At 53.0% G+C, this 16,887-nt stretch overlaps 1 protein-coding gene across 10 annotated transcripts in view; it reads right to left on the reverse strand.

Moving 5' to 3' along the window:
- The window catches only part of MYOCD (myocardin), a 219,989-nt gene that overhangs the window by 7,500 nt on the left and 195,602 nt on the right, over positions 1-16,887 (reverse strand). For 7 of the 10 annotated variants that reach the window (XM_088065577.1, XM_088065576.1, XM_088065585.1 and 4 more), the window contains 7 exons: positions 15,551-15,606; positions 11,315-11,390; positions 8,943-9,104; positions 5,022-5,197; positions 2,306-2,431; positions 1,546-1,799; positions 1,053-1,206 (listed from right to left, as the gene is read on the reverse strand). In XM_088065577.1, the coding sequence (XP_087921703.1) occupies positions 1,053-1,206; positions 1,546-1,799; positions 2,306-2,431; positions 5,022-5,197; positions 8,943-9,104; positions 11,315-11,390; positions 15,551-15,606 (1,004 nt within the window). The remainder of the gene's footprint in view (positions 1-1,052; positions 1,207-1,545; positions 1,800-2,305; positions 2,432-5,021; positions 5,198-8,942; positions 9,105-11,314; positions 11,391-15,550; positions 15,607-16,887) is intronic. The other 3 variants (XM_088065578.1, XM_088065581.1, XM_088065582.1) reach the window with 2 other exon arrangements.

A 16,887-nucleotide genomic window follows, 5' to 3' on the forward strand; every position in this document is an offset into this window, starting at 1 on the left:
AAAGTCACTCGTGATCAGGGCCAGGGACAGGTAAGACCTTCAGAAACCCAGTGCTTCTAACAAGGCGTCTCAGATCACTGGCTCGCAGCTTCCAGCTTTAAAGCTCTGACCTCCCAGGTGCTCCTGTCTCACCTGCAGGCATCAGAGTCGCCATGAGCAGGATCCTGACCACTGCACATCCTGCAGGATCACAACCTTTCCTAACAGGAAAACCTTCCTCCTCCCAAGAACTGTGAGTCCTCTCCATGAACCAGCAGTGGTCCTTGGGCCTGGGAAGCAACTCAGGATTCCCTTCCTTGCAGATTTCTCCATGTGCAGAGGACTTTAACACAGACCAGGAGCCAGCTGACAGCTCAGAGACTGTGACACCTTGGAGCCACATGCTCTATGCTCAGGCACAGGATTCAGCCACCTGAGCTAGGGCAAACTCATGCTGCTTCTACCTCTGCTCCTAGAAGGATTTGGCCTTCCCCATGACTGAGGGTCTATTAGCAATGTATAAAAGAATAGCTGATGTGAGGGATTCTCCCCTATGCCCTTTCTTGCCTGCGTGAGAGCTGCTCAAAACAGTGCACATAGCAGGAGGCACCTGCTCATGCAGAGAGCTGAGCTGGCCTTAGCTGAGTCACTAAGGGGGGCACCATGCTCCCCTAATGGCCTCTGGCTGGTCTGTCAGAGCATCCACGATGTCCACCATAAAACCACACAGGGATGGAGCCAGGAGCTGCAGGAGCAGCAGCTCAGATCATCCTTTAGCCTGACCTGCAGCCTCCCCAGGCTACACCTTTGGTTTGCTGGTACACAGGCTGGAGCAGTGCACCCCTCACCACCTCCAGAGCAGCAAGCCCTCATGTTCAGAACCTCCCCAGTGACCAAGCCCTGCCCCAGGGTGCTGTGCTGTACTCCTGGGTGGCTCAGAGCATGGGGGTGCAGGTGTGCTGATCTCTAACACGTCCCCTCCAGCCCTTGGCACTCCCCTGACACACTCAGAGGCAGCACAGCACACTCAGGCTGTGAAATTCAGCTCCTGAAGTGGCAAAGTTTGTACTCACTTTGAGATCATCCAGGTTGGATGGCAGAGGGCCTGGCTTGATAGATGAGACACAAGTCTGGCCTGAAAAGGTGGTTTTCACTGGAGAAAGAGGGGTGTTGTTGCCAGAAGTTGATGAAGAATTTGAACTTTTGACCATTTGCTCATTTGATTGCCTGAAATAACAAAGGAGATTTGGGGTAACTTGTTTGCTCCCCAGGGTCTTTGTGCCCAGCATCCCATCCCTCTGCTCCCCTGGGTCTGCTGTCTCCTATATGAGACTTCAGGATGGCCAAGGAAAACCAGTTTAGGCTGTAGGAGATTGCTGGTGTCCCACCAGCAGGTCACAGGTGCCCCAGCCACTATGCAAAGCCAGAATGGCTTGGAGGGGGTCTGTGCTGTTCCCAAGCTTTTCTGTTCCAGGAGTGTGCCTCTATCCCCTTGCTCTGACACAAATGGATACAGAGGGGAAAGTCTGGAGAGAGACAGGGCTAAGTCCTGCTGCTGGCACTCACTTCAGCTGTCCTTGGTGCATCCCAGGGTAGTTGAAGTGCTGCTGCTGTTGCTGCTGCTGCTGGCTGAGGATCTGGAGCTGCAGGAAGAGCTGCTGCTGCTGGAGCAGTCTGGCATATGCAGAATCCATGGGTGGAGGGGACTTCTCTGCTTTCTGGTCTGGAGGGATGTACTGGTGGTACTTGAGCTTCTTCACTTTGGGCTTGGTGTCTTTGGGCTTTTTGTGACGGTTCTTGCTATCACTGGATGATTTGGACTGTTGGGCCAAGAAGGAAAGGAATTAGGTGTGAGAAGAGCTCCTGTCATTCCTATGGGACCTCAAAGGCCTGGGACAGAACAAAGGCAGCTCCTGCTGGCACCTGACACTCCAGCTCCAAGACCTGCTGAGCCTGGGTGTGGGGCACTCCCTTGGCACTGTGTCCCATCTCAGCTGTGCTGCAGGGCACAGAGATGGACAGTGACCCTCCCTGCCTGGAAGGAACTCCAGTGTTGCCCTGCATCTCCTCCTACTCCCAGCCCCAGGGGAGTTTTCAGTGCAGGACCCCAGCAATTGCCTCTAGCAAGGTGTATTGCTGTATCTTGTACCATTACACAATGAATTAAATCAGTTTTTGACACAAGGCTGTCTGCCTGAATTATTCAAAGCCTTTAAGGCCAGACACCTGGAGCTCCCACACATTTGGGGCACAGCACATGGGCACTTCAGGCTTGGATGCCTTGGGCTGGTTCCTCCCCTGGGCAGCCCAGAGGCAGCAGTGTTACCTTCACGGCAGAGGGCACCGGGAGTGTCGGGCTCTCCTGCCCCGCCGGCTGCTTGGGGCTGTCGCACTGGCTGCCCTGCCCCGGGGCAGTGTCCGGAGCGTGGCCATCGGCACTGGGGGGACGATCCTGCAAGGCAGAGATGAGAGGGGCTGTGGGGCCGGACCCAGGGGCTGTCCAGCCTGCACAGGGGCTCCTGCTACCCCGTTTCCTCACCCCATGTCGGTGCCTCAGTGCATCCCAGTTGCCTCATGTCTATCCCAGACACATTCTCAGGCTATCCCAGTCCTTCCCTAGTCCTCTGCCTTCACAATCCTCCTTGGTTTTCCAACCCTCCTAATTTCACCTTAGCCCCTCATCCTTGCTCACTGCTGGCCCCCCAGTGTCCCCCAGCCCAATCTTCCCAGCTGACCCGTGGATGGTCACAATCCCTTCGGTTCTCCCTCTCCCCAGTCTGCCCCAGTTCCTCCCTTTCCCCTGTCCATCCCAGCCCTTCCAGTCTGCCTCAGCCCACTCCAGTTCCCCATTCCCCGGCGCCCCCGTTCCCCAGCCTCCACATTCCTCCAAATTCCCCCAGTACCCCCACTACCCCCAGTACCCCCAGTCCCCCCCAGTCCCCCAGTCCCCTCAGTCCCCCCAGTCCCCCCCAGTCCCCCCCAGTCCCCCCAGTCCCCCCAGTCCCCCCAGTCCCCCAGTCCCCTCAGTCCCCCCAGTCCCCCCCAGTCCCCCCCGTCCCCCCAGTACCCCCAGTCCCTCCAGTCCCCCCAGTCCCCCCCAGTCCCCCCAGTCCCCCCCAGTCGCGGCCCGGCGCTCCCCGGGGCTGCAGTGCCCGCACCGGCCGGCAGAGGGCGCGCCGGCCCCGCACAGCGCGATCCCCCCGAGGGTCACGGAACCACGGAAGGACAGAGTGACACAGAGTGACACAGAGTGACACAGGGTGGCACAGAGTGACACAGAGTGACACAGGGTGACACAGAGTGACAGAGTGACACAGGGTGACACAGAGTGACACAGGGTGACACAGGGTGGTACAGAGTGACACAGGGTGACACAGGGTGGCACAGAGTGACACAGAGTGACACAGAGTGACACAGGGTGGCACAGAGTGACACAGGGTGGCACAGGGTGACACAGAGTGACACAGGATGGCACAGAGTGACACAGAGTGACACAGGATGGCACAGAGTGACACAGGGTGACACAGAGTGACACAGAGTGACACAGAGTGACACAGGGTGGCACAGAGTGACACAGAGTGACACAGAGTGACACAGGGTGGCACAGGGTGACACAGGGTGACACAGAGTGACACAGGGTGGCACAGGGTGACACAGGATGGCACAGAGTGACACAGAGTGACACAGAGTGACACAGGATGGCACAGAGTGACACAGGGTGGCACAGAGTGACACAGAGTGACACAGAGTGACACAGGATGGCACAGAGTGACACAGGGTGGCACAGAGTGACACAGAGTGACACAGGGTGACACAGAGTGACACAGAGTGACACAGGATGGCACAGAGTGACACAGGGTGACACAGAGTGACACAGAGTGACACAGAGTGACACAGGGTGGCACAGAGTGACACAGAGTGACACAGAGTGACACAGGGTGGCACAGGGTGACACAGGGTGACACAGAGTGACACAGGGTGGCACAGGGTGACACAGGATGGCACAGAGTGACACAGAGTGACACAGAGTGACACAGGATGGCACAGAGTGACACAGGGTGGCACAGAGTGACACAGAGTGACACAGAGTGACACAGGATGGCACAGAGTGACACAGGGTGGCACAGAGTGACACAGAGTGACACAGGGTGACACAGAGTGACACAGAGTGACACAGGATGGCACAGAGTGACACAGGGTGGCACAGAGTGACACAGAGTGACACAGGATGGCACAGAGTGACACAGGATGGCACAGAGTGACACAGGGTGGCACAGAGTGACACAGGATGGCACAGAGTGACACAGGATGACACAGGATGACACAGAGTGACACAGGATGGCACAGAGTGACACAGGATGACACAGAGTGACACAGGATGACACAGGATGACACAGAGTGACACAGAGTGACACAGAATGACACACAGTCACAGAATGACAGAGTCACACAGAGTCCCAGAATTAACCTGGCTGGAAAAGACCTTTGAGATCACCGTGACCTGTGACCCAACACCTCCTCATCAGCCAAACCCGGCACTCAGTGCCACATCCAGGCTTTCCTTAAACACCTCCAGGGATGGTCACTCCCCCGCCTCCCTGGGCAGCCCATTCCAATGCCCAAACAGCCTTTCTGGGAAGAGATTCCCCATCTCCCCTGGCACAGTTTAAGGCTGTGTCCTGTCCCTGTTCCCTGGGAGAAGAGCCCGAACCCCCCTGGCTGTCCCCTCCTGCCAGGGAGTTGTAGAGAGTGATGAGGTCTCCCCTGAGCCTCCTCTTGTCCAGGATAAACACCCCCAGCTCCCTCAGCCGCTCCTCACAGGACTTGTGCTCCAGACCCCTCCCCAGCCTTGTCCCTGCAGCATCTCCAACCCCTCCTGAACTGGGGGAGCAGAGCTGGGCACGGCACTCGAGGTGCGGCCTCACCAGTGCCCAGCACAGGGCAGGAATCACTTCCTCGCGTGTCCCTCGTGTCCCATCCCCGTCCCCCGAGTCTCCCCTGTCCCCCCGCATCTCCCCCGGCTCCAGGACGGCTCGCCCTACCTGTGGAGCCCCGGCAGGGCCGGCGGGGGGCGGCTCCGGGGCCTTGGGGCCGGGGGGCGGCTCGGCGGGGCCCGGGGGGCCGCGGCTGCGGGGCCGCTCCGGGGACAGCCCGTCATTGCTGCTGTCCTCCTCGAAGGCGAAGGCGTCGGTCTGCCGGGGGAAGCCGCCCTGGGAGCCTGCAGAGGCAGAGAGGACACGGTCAGAGCCTGCGGGGAGGGACGGGGTGAGCTTCGGGGCACACGGGGCTCGGCCATCGCCGGGGCTGAGGGGGAGCAGAGGGACAGCCATGGACTGGGGCCATTGGGACAGGGGGAGAGAGGGGTCTGAGGAGCCGGGACTGTGTCCCGTGGGACAGAGGAGGATGAGGAGCCAGGACCATGGAGCACGTTCCTTGGGTCAGGGAGAGAGGAGGAGCTGGAGGAGCCCAGCCCACACGCACAGCAGGGCCGGTGCACACAGGTGGGACTGGTGCAAGAGGGGCTCTGCCATCCTGCCCCTCCGCTGGGCTGGGATGGGAGAGAGAGGGGGACCAGTTCCCCTCCCTCAGCTGAGCCCCCCGGCTGAACACCCACACCACACTTGGGACTCTGTCCTCAGCAGGACTGAGGAATTCAGCTCGGGGTGTGACCCATCTGCGCTCAGCACAAGAGCCAGGAAGAGTGGATGTGGCTGCAGGTGCACACAGGCTCCCACATCTTGCCTCTGTCCACAGGTTTCACCCACTGGACATGTTCAAACCACTTCTACTGCCGGCCCAACAGCCCCAGGCTGCTCTGCCTGCACAGCTGCTGCGCTGCTATCTGCTAGTCAGATGGGCAAGGGCTCTCGACCCGAGGTTTGATGATAAATAAAGTGCTGAGAATAAAAGGTCTCATGTGAGCCTCGGGAGAGCTGCAGGTGGGGGTGGAGGAAGGAGCAGCATGGTCACACTCGTAATCTCCTCGTGCTCATGTCTGGCATTTGTCAGGCAGCTTGGCACGCTGATAGTGAGGTGACAAATGGGGAAATAGGAAGGGCTTGGGGACAAGCTTCCACCTGTCCCTGCTGCTGGTCTAGCAATGTGCACCTTCTCAACGACACGCACCTCCTGCTCTGACCCCTGCCCCTATCTGAGAGATAAGGGTTATCTCCACTCCCTGTGGCTGCTGGTGCCAGGGTGGGCGAGGACAGAGCCCTGGCTCCCTGCCTGAGCTGCTGCCCAGACATGGGCTCGGGAAATGAGATCAGCCATGTTCAACTTGCTCTCTTCATGTGTCCCTGGAAAGAGGACCCGAGTCCTCTCCATCCTCTCCATCAGAGGAAGCACCCAAACAGGTCCCTGAGGAGCTGCAGTGCTGCATGGGCCACCTGGGCTGCATGGGAGCTGCTTCCCACACCTGCAGGCCAGCGTGGACATCCCCCCCTTGGGAAAAATGACTCAGAGCAAGGGGCACTTCTGGGTCTGCAGGGCTCCTGCTGCGCTGGCAGGGAAACATGTGTTGGGAAGTGGTGCCAAAGCTGGGAGCACAAGGGACCTTCAGGACACAGCGACAGCCCAGAGCACGACAGGAATGTGCTGCATCCTGCTGCTTGATACCACAGGCCTGTGCCGATGGGGAATGCTTCCCTTATCTGTCCTGCTGTCACCCAGCCCGGCCTGAGCGTATTGTTTCTCCATCCCGTGTCCCTGCTGTAATCTCAGGCAGGATGGTGTTTGCTCCGGGCTGTTTCTAATGCACTGGGTATTGTCCTCTTGAGCGCATTGGACAAAGTGATGACAAGGACCCGGTAAAAAAAGTTCCTTGTATCACTGCTCAGCTATGCAGGGCACTGGCGGCCTCCTGTCACTGGGACATTTGGGCTTTCGCTCGGGGTCTGGCACTTTCTGCTCACCCTGCCGGAGGTGATTAGAGGAACACGTCAGCTGAACTTTCCACTGTATAAACAGTTGAGATTCCAAGGTTAAAGTAAAATGATTTTAAACCCTGTCATCTTTCTGGTATTGCAAAAACAAAAGGCTTAACATTCAGAAGTGCCAGTACTCATCTCTGCTCTGTGTTCAGCCCTTTGCCCCAATCTGTGAGTACCACAAGGTGCCTCTAACTCCAAAAATGAGCTTGAGGATCCTTCAACCTGAGACTTTCTACTGCAGAAGCCTGAGGCTGGGATGGTGTTCCTGGTGCAGCTGCACCACCTTCTTCTCATGGCACCCTATGGTACCAAGCAACTTCATGTTAGATCCTAATATACCATGTTTCACCCTAAATGGGACGAAGATGGCTTACAAGAACACATTTTTCCCCGGCAATGTGACAGAAAAGCATTGTAAAAGGAAGAATTTTAAAACTGAACAAATAATTTTTAAGCCAGACTTTTTGTTTTTAACATTTTGGTCCCGTAAATCTCTGTCTACCACGATCTCCTGACAAGACAGCAGGAGAGACGCTCTATTCAAGATTCAAACTCATTTTCCCAGTCTCCAAACCTCAGCTCCAGGGGATAAAGTCATGCTCACACTGCCTCAAATGTTTATAAAGGGGGGGATTTTTTGAAACTCTTTTCTTTCCACTGTTCTCTCCTTTAGTAAATGGCCAGGGAGATATTACTTGAACTCTCCTTAAAAATTCCTCTTCAGGCAGAGTCCTGGAACATTTCACCTTCAAAGAGGAGAGCTGCGACACACTGGGAAGGGAGCAGCTCCAATGCCAACCTGGAGAAGCTGCTGTACATACACAGCCTGCATTTCACAGCCCCCAAACCAAGAGCAGGAACAGCTGTGGGGCTGGACAGAGCAGTATCTGAGCCTGGAATATTTCATGTCATTTAAGATGGTTTCTGAAGTTAAATCAAAAGTGCTTCCTGTTTCAACTCTCATTTTTGGTATCTGTCCTGTCACTCCAAGACCCTGTCTGTCCCAAAGCCCTGCCATTGTCCCCAGCTTGCTCTGAGCTCCAGAACAGACCCTTCAAATGGGATTATGCTAATGGAAATGATCCCATTAATTGAGGAACTGTGAGCAACAGAACAAGCAGCTTCCAGGGACAGAGCAGCTCTCAGTGCCTCATTGGAGACATGAGTGCCAGTTTGGACATGTGGAGTCAGCCCCAGACTTCAAAAATATGGGTTGCTGTTCTGTCACTGCAGGACCCTGCCAGCTTTCCTGCTCCTTTCTCTGCCTTTGGATCTCCCCTGTCCTGGCACTGGGCCCTGGTGAAATTTGAGTCACCTTTCTGCTCTGTGTTGGCTCCCACACCAGCTTCCCTGCAGCAGCGTGGGGGAAGTAATTGTGGATGATTCTTCCTCCCTGCTCTGGTGGGAGGAGGTGTTGGAGGAAAACCAAGCCTAGGCATAAGGCAAATGATGAGTCCTGGTTGGTAGGAGTGAACCCTGTTTGGGGGTGCAGGCCCCTGCTCATATTCTCCAGCAATTTAGCATCCCAAGGATGCTCTACACCCCAGGGATGCAGCATCCTGCTCTGCTGGCTCCTGTTTTGCCAGTGGTAGAAAATAAAAGAGAACCACCAGCCTTACTGAGCTGGGGCCACTCTACCCACATTTACTGGGATGTGGGAGCTTGGCAGGGCACAAGTGGGAGAATCTGAGCTGGTCTCACAACACCTGGGCACTCAGGTTCTTTCCTGTGCTGAAGAAAGGAGTGTCCTCTGTCCAACAGTGTCATTTCTGTGCTCAAAGCCTTGGGGAGGGGTGTAAGAAGGGAGGTTCTTTCTGGGGGAATGTGGCTGAGCAATGGTGCAGGTTTCGGTGTCACTGCTCTAAGATGAGAGCTCTGTGCTCACAGGCTGGGCTGGTTACTGTGAAATAATGCAATTTAAACAATCAATGCAGCTCTTACATGCAGGTCTGTCACTTCCTGCAGTCACTGTGGTCCCCTTGGCAGCCCCTGCCCCACTCCATGCACACACAACACGTTCACTGTCACTACCTTTTATGGCCTCTTTCACAGCTGAGTCCACGGGAATAATATTCTTCTCCACCAGCTCCAAAGGACCCGGCCTGAGTGCAATCTTCTCATTGAGGTCATCTGCCAGTCGGGCTCTTTTCAGCTTCATCTGAGTCGACTGAATGGACCCCTCTGCAGCTGAGTCTAAAAGGCCAAAGAGAAGCATCAGGACCAGGGGCTCCCATGGGCACAGCACTCAGTGAGAATGTGGTGTCCTTCAGCACAGCCTCTGGGGGCTGTGGCCACTCCCTGAGCGTGGCTCAGCACAGCAGGATCTGCTAGGCTGGGTGGGGCTGCTGGACTTTGGGACGTGGCTCCTTCTCTGAGCTTCAGTCCCAGCTTCTCCATTCCTTAACAAGAGCCTCTCTCTACCAGCCTGGGCTTGCAAACCCAGCCTACAGCTGGAGCATCCTCTGCAAGGCCCAGGAGTGATCTGTGATGGAAACTTCATTAGCAAGCTGCCACTAACGAGGGCCAAAGGGGTCTCCAGCTCTTGCCTGCAAGGAGCACATTGGTCCCTTGTGGCAGATTGATTCTCCCATTCTGTTTCTCTGGGAAACAGCTGGAGAACAGAACCATTGGCAGTGCTTGACAACTGGAGTAAATGGCTTACACTGCAATTAAAAATGCTGAGTCTTGGGCTGTGGACTTTTGGAGTTGACTACAGTGCCCCAGGCCTTCAGGAAAAAATGAGCTGGGAAGGAGCAGAACAAAGGCAGGTAGATCTGGAAGCTACAGCCCTACCAAAGCCAGCTGAGAAGACCCCAGTCATTATAGGGTGACAGAAGAATAGCAACTTAAACAGAAAGATTTCCTGAACAAAGCTCTCTGGCTCCTCTCTTGGACCAGGTGTGAGTAGTGAGGGAGCGGGATTCTAAACCAGACAATTTCCAAACCCTTGAGGGTCTAAAGTAAAAACAGCTGAATGCAGGTTGTTCTATCTTCAAAGCCTGGACACTCTCTGGAAGAGGTACTGTAGGGAACACGAGCTACAGGGCTTGATACCGTGAAATTCTCCAGAGGAGGTCAGGAGAGCTGGTCTAGGGCCATTCCTGCCCTCAGACTATACAGACCAGTGAACACAAATGAGCTCCTTGTGGTGAACTCTAACAGAAGAGGTGCCTGTATAGCCCTTGGATGGTGTAAACTGTCTCACCTGGCCAGTTCCAATCACCTCTAGATCTAGTTGTGAACAAAATGGATTTGTAAGTCAAATCCACAAAATGGATATGCCAAGGCAGAGCTCTGAAATGCAGAGCAGGATGGGCAGAGGTGTGTGCAGGTAAGGGGGGTGTGAGGCAGCACATGCATCTTGCTGAGTGCACAGGCAGGCACTCTCTGCAGTCTGTCTCCCCTGGCTGGCTCTGGCCCAGGGACTGCCTCCATGTCTGATAACAGCCCCCCACCTCCAGTCCACATTGCTTCTGTTATTTAACCTAAGGGAAGGACACTCTCCAGCTCTTAAACAAGCAATGGTGCTAGCTTGTTTTAGGGATGGAAACCCAAGGGAAAGGCAAGACAGCAACACTGATCCAGCACGGGACCCAGGCTCAGCCCTCCTGCCTGCCAGAGGAAAAAAGAAATACAGATTGCATTCATGCTGAGAGCAGAGGGCAGAATTCACAGCTGCCAGAGAGTGATCTGCTTCTTCCAGGCAAGTGACAGCACTCAAGGAGGAAGGGAGGCTGCACATCCTCTCTGTCTCTAAGGATCTTGTTATCTCTGGAGATAGTGAAGGCCACTGTGGTGTTCTGCTGTCTGTGATGGGATACAGCCCTGCCAGCTCTCTGACTGAGAGGGAACACCAGGATGGGAGAGGAGAGAGCTGCTGTGGCTCACAGACTGATATCAGGGCTTTTCATACAGCTCTGCTTGTGTCATTGACTGCACGGGCTGTCACACAGGATATCCGGAATTACACAAAAGATGCCCAGATTTGGGAAGGTGTTACAATGACCTGCTATAGGAGTTTCAGTGCTCTGGACAAAAAATTCACTGGGTTTGCTCTTCATGGTCAGATATTGGCACTGGTGTCTAACAGAGTTCTCCCTCACAGCTGTTCTGTACCCCACTGTTCCCTAGAGCATCTTACACCACTCCCTGCCAGAGATGGGAGAAAGACTGGGTGGCCTTGGGACTGTGTTTGTCAGGGAATAAAAGCACGTCCTGCTTCCTGAACCCCAGGTCTGGACAGAATTTCATACAACGTGTCCCATTTGAATCTGCCCCCCATAAGCAGCTGGAACAAAGTAATGGTCATGACATTCCTGAAGGAACACAAGAAGGGCAGGAGAAACACAAGTCCCAGGGCAGGAGACACAAGGAGTACATGGGAGAAGCTTGGGCAGCCTTACCTTGCAGAATGTGCATATTGACCAGGTCTGCCCGCTCAGGCCTGCTTCTGATCTTGTGCTTGAGATAATCTTCAGTCTGCAGAACACAAATGCAAAGTTACCTGGCTAGAGCAGCAATAAGGTACTGAGAGCACCTGCCCCTGTGCCGTCCCAGGATTCTTTTGGATTTATTACAGGCTGGCTTGAGTCAGCTCCTAAAGGACATTTTTCATCACTGAAATGCTGGCTTCTTCTTGGGAAGTTCTTCAGAAAGGAAACAATCTTTCTTGAGCAGCTGCTGCCTGCTCACTGCACCCACTGCTGTGCCCTTTGCCATCACTACTGGGCAGAAGTCAGATGACTCCTGAAATGTTATGAGAACTTATAGGAAGGGTGAGACCCATTCCCTGGGAGTGGTGGGCCTGCACCGCACGTCTCCTCTGAGAGATGCTCCAGAATGTCCTGGTAGCAGTGGCTTCTGTGGGAAGCCCAGCACTCTGGGGTGAGATATCAGGCAGAACAAGTCAGGAAGCCACTCAGACCCTCTACCCAGGTCAGCCATGAGGCTTCACCTTAGTGCTCTGCAGTTTCTCCCCCAGGCTATGAAACTGGGAAAATCTGCTTTGCAGTCAGTGCAGTTGGGCTTGTGATGGACCCCCAGGGTCCTGGAGCCTTGTGCCAACTCCCTCAGGGCTTTAGGAACTGAGAGGCACACAGAGGTACAGGAACACCATCCATACGGGCCAAGAAAGTCAGCCTTGAGGGCAGTTGACCTCAAGAATACAAATATAAGCTTATCCCCTGGTGCAGAAAAGCTAGAGCTCAACTTAAGCTCTCAGCTAAGCTGAGCTGCAAGAAGGAACAGTACAAAAATTGTACATAGCTCAAAGAGGTTAAAATCTAAAGGATAAATATAAAAGAATAGTACAAGCTGCTGGAGCAAAATTGTAAATCCGTTGTACATATTTCAAAGAGGTTAAAATCTTAAGGATAAATACAAAGGAGTAGTACAGGCAGCTGGAGCAAAATTGGAAATCCACAGTACAAAATGTATGGGATCATGAGAAAAAGATCTTATAAGGACTTCTGCAGCCAGGATCAGGCAATGGAAAGTGCTGTCTGTGTTCCATAAACAGGATAAATAATTGAGCATACTGCTGAAATGGCTACAGGATTTAATGCCTTTTGAAACACATCCTCACTAAAAAGATAAATGGCTCTTTATCAAAGAGGTGGCTCAGCCAAGAACCTTCAGCAACAAAGGAGAAGAAACCCCAGTTGTCAGGTTGGAGAACAGGTTAGAGGGTACTCAGAGGAGTTAAATGTTCCCAAACAATTTTGACACACACAAGGCTGGAGTAATAGCAACTATCTATGGCTCTCCAGGAAACTGGGCAAAGGAGAGTAATTCCTAGCTTTAAAAGAGATGGGAAGAAGAAACCAGGAAATTATAAAGCAGACAGCAAGATATTGGACCAAGTAATCAAACAGTCTATATAAATGAATTTTGAAGATGGCAAGGAGGTGAGCAGTCAGGATGGATTTATCAAGAACAAATCACATCACACCACATGAAATTCCTTCTATGGAGAAACGACAGTTTTCTGTTTCAGGAAGAAACAATGAATATCATGCAGCTTGACTCAAAGCATGTTTTGACATTATCTCCCATGGCTTTTTCACATGCAAGCCAGAGAAATTTGGTCTGGATAAGAGTAATATTAAAAAGGAGCATAGCCGTGGATCAGCAGAGGAATTGGAAATGGCTCAGAGTCTAAACAGAAGAATAAATCAAATCCTTCAAATCAAATCAAACAAAGCAATTTTTCCTGCTAGTCAATGTATTAATTAATGCCTTCAATGATAGAAGACATACTCCTCGATTCTGAATGATTCAAGGCTAGCTGATTACAGTGCACCACGATTTGGCACAATTGATGATCTGAAATACATGTGCTACAGTTTCCAGGAGGACATTTGGGGAGGGCTGTGTTCAGTTAGCCGCAGCTAAGGCAGCTGATCAGGCACTGTAGAGGGTGAAGACAATGCACCAGAGATGCTCCTGCAGTGGTCACTGGACAGGGCCTTAGGCAGAAATTAGATGGTCCATGCATTGGAAAAGTAGAAAAGGCTCTGGAGAATCCAGTGATCAGCCCACAGCCCCAGACCAGCAAGGGAGACACAGCACAAGGTGTCAGCTCAGCCCTGTTCTGTGCCCTGCATCTGAAAGGGTCCATGGAAGGGTCTGGACAACAGCTATAGACATCACCACTGAGTCAGAGATGAGATCAGTGAGGGGGCTGAGGGGAGGGGAGGTTGGTCACTCCAGAGCTGAGATGGCTACTGGGACACAGGATGCAAAACACCTTTTAAAAGTGCTGCAGGCAAAAAGAGACACAGTTGTGAATATACACAACAGTAGTGTGCTCAAACTTCAGCAGAACAGCTTGGGCTGGGAATCAGGGGCCAAGTGCTCACAGCAGAGGTCAGAGAGCACCAGAGCAGGCAGTGGGTGTCTGTCAGTGCTCACACATCAGTCAGGACCTGCCCAGTGGGGCTGTTCTGCTCTGGGGCAGAGGCAGGACAGGCACCCCACAGTCCCTCTGTGCTGGGCTGCTGGGTGAGTGCTGCAGCCCTGCTGAGCCAGACAGCCCCAGGAAAGCCAGCCTGCTCTCTGTCCTCCACCCCAGCAATCTGTTACACGACATCAAAGTCTGCTGCGCTGGCCTGCTGCCAGCCTCTAACATAGCCAGTGACATGTTTAAACAAACAATAGACATTTTATTTACTAAAGTCTTTACAACGCCTCACCCTTCCTCCATATTTTTCCCAGCTTATTTCCACCAACACAATCCCGTGCTTGGACCATGTGTGGGTTTGCCAGGTTCCTGTGCCAGGTCAGAGCGAGCTGGTGTCTGCACCTGAGTGCATTTAAACTCACATAATGCATTTCCAGCTAACCCTTAGATCAGGTCCTGGCTTGGGCTCAGCTCCAGCTGCTGTCCTACAGCTGTGTTTCTGCTGTGACCCCAGCTCCTTCGGACCCTGGCTGTTAATAAGCTGCATCTCTGGGGTGCAAATGATGAAGACTTCAGATGAGAGCTTTTCTAACATCAGCTGGAGCAGAGGAGCTTTCACACCACGTGAACAGTTATCTACTCTCTGTTTGCACAACATCAGCTTGGGGGAAGATCAGCTAAACAACAAATGCCTTTGAGTCTGGAAGCAGCTGTTGATCTTCCTGGTCCCAGATCTAAGCAGGGCAGCTTTGCAAGGGAATAATGTTTGTTATGGGCTGTGCTCAGTGTCTTCATTAGCACTTTCCAAACACGCCCGTGGTTTGGGATAGACTAGACCATCCTTCCCCTTTCCCCAGGCAACTAGCCAGTGAAAGCTTTTGAAGAGAAAGAAGAGACACAAATGTATACTTTAACTGTAAAATATATGACACTTCAAGGATACTTTGGATTGCTTGAAATTTTTTAAGCGTACTAATCTTTCAGAGTCATACTGTATTTCTTATGTTTGCCATTTATTACCACAGGAGACTTGGGGCAAGTGATTTGGAGTGTGCTTAAGTTCAGAAGAGCACTTCCCTGTATTTCACAATCATTCTTCCCTGCAAAGGTCCTTTCCCATGTGACTGCAAGCACATTTTGCAAATTAATGGAACAAATTCTTGTGTTCAAGCAAAACCTGCATGATTAATTGCTTCCCTTTCTGGGAGCATGCCTCCAGTTTGATCAAGGCTGGATTGCTGGCCATTGGAAAACCAATGTGATTTCCTAAAAAGTGATCAGATCATGGAGTTTCCATGTATCCTGGAAATGGCTGCTGCCCTTGGCAGTGTTTAGGGAAGCCTGGCAATGGGGTGGGTGAGAACCTGGCCCATTTCCCCCTTGGATGTTGTGTCCTAATGGCCAAGCTGGCAAAGCCATGCTGAGCCCTGCCCTGCCCATGGCCTTCTGTAAAACCTGAGGCTGATGTAAAACCCCACAGCTCAGGGCACAGATGCCCCCTTTGCCCTTTTTTTAAACCTTCCCTGCTCGGAGAACGCTGCTCCAGAGCATCTGTGAGCCTGGAAGCATTTCTGGAAGCAGGGCAGGTGCCCTGCCCCTCATTCTCAGCCACCAGAGCAGCGTGGAGGGTGCCAGAGGAGGGGACAGTGGTGGAAGGTGCTGGAAGGTGCTGTCAAACCCCGTGACTCATGCAAAGCAAGCCCATGTGTTCCCTCACTGGGATGGCTGCAGGAGTTACCTTGGCTCGCTCCAGACTTTTTCGCTGTTCATGGAATGCAGATGGGCTTTTCAGTGCTGCAACAGGAAAGAAAGAGGAGCAGTCAGCACAGGAGCGGAAGCAAGCAGCTACCAGGATATTCAGCAACAGCATTTTAATGAGTGCTATAAAAATAGCAACACAAACTAGCTGTTCTCTTTATTGTGCTGACTAAAAATAACTCAGGAAAGCTCTGGGAAATCCCATGCTCTCAGCCAGTCCGTGGCAAGAGAGCAGGGGGGATGGAGAGCATGGGGAGAGCGGGAGGTATGTGGGCAGGGAGGGGTGCAGGCTTTGAAACACAGTGCTCTGTGAGACATGTCAGAGACCAGATAAATCATTTCCCTTTCATGTTCCCTGCAGGTTGTGGAGGGCACCACAGCTCCAGAAGACAGATCTGGGAAGAGCAAACACCTGTGAGGGACCTCACCTGAAAGTAAAACCTGCAGGTGATTAAGGCTTGAGGTCAGCAGGAAAATTAATGCCTGCCTCAGCTCTTGGGGTCTGTGGCACAGCCTCCAGCAAGGGCACTGCCAGTTGCCAATTATCCCTCTGCCAGGGTCCTTTACCCCTCTTCTGTCACTGACCATGACTGGACATTTGTCCTGTCCCCTGCTCAGAAGCAGCTGGGTCACTTGGGACCTCTTTGGGCAGGCAAGGAGCAGCCCATGTCCTCAGCATCTCCTGCCTTCAAGGAGCATTAACCCAGTGGTGCTCCCAAAACAAGGCAAATAATCCCTGGCTCTCGGGCCAGTGAACACCGGGCCCATGGAGCAGCCTGCACTGGAGCCATGGAGAATCCTGCACAGATCCTTCCTCACTGTGGTGCAATAGAAATTGAGGCAGGATTTGCATGGTGAAGGGGTTAATACTTCTCACATCCTACAAAAATTCTTTTCTGTCTGTGTAAGCAGACAAAACTAACTGTTCCTATTGGGACAAGGAAGGGGAAGGTGTCCTGACCCACAAAAACAGTCTGCTGCAACTCTTTGTCTGGCAACAGAAATTCTCTTTCCATCTTCTGAATGGGATCCAATAAAGACAGAAACTATTTTCATGCAGGCCTTGTTATCCTCCATCAGTCTAGGGGAGGATGAAAAGAAGACTGTGGAGAAACAGGAAAGGTTTGGGGGCCCTCTGAATCGACTCCAGGCAACCCCTGGAACATCCAGTGAATCACAGAAAAGCACAGAAGGCACATTCCTACTCCTGCCATTTGGAAAGCAGACAGACAGACAAGCTGGTGCTGCTGTGCCATGCTCCAGTGAGCAGCCACCAGCACTGGTGGCAGCTGGTTTAATCAGAAGCAAAATTAAATA

The sequence above is a fragment of the Pseudopodoces humilis genome, chromosome 21 (genome assembly GCF_049639895.1).
Source record: "Pseudopodoces humilis isolate 2021_Gansu_Grassland_sample_001 chromosome 21, ASM4963989v1, whole genome shotgun sequence".
In the NCBI taxonomy this organism is placed as follows: Eukaryota; Metazoa; Chordata; class Aves; order Passeriformes; family Paridae; genus Pseudopodoces; species Pseudopodoces humilis.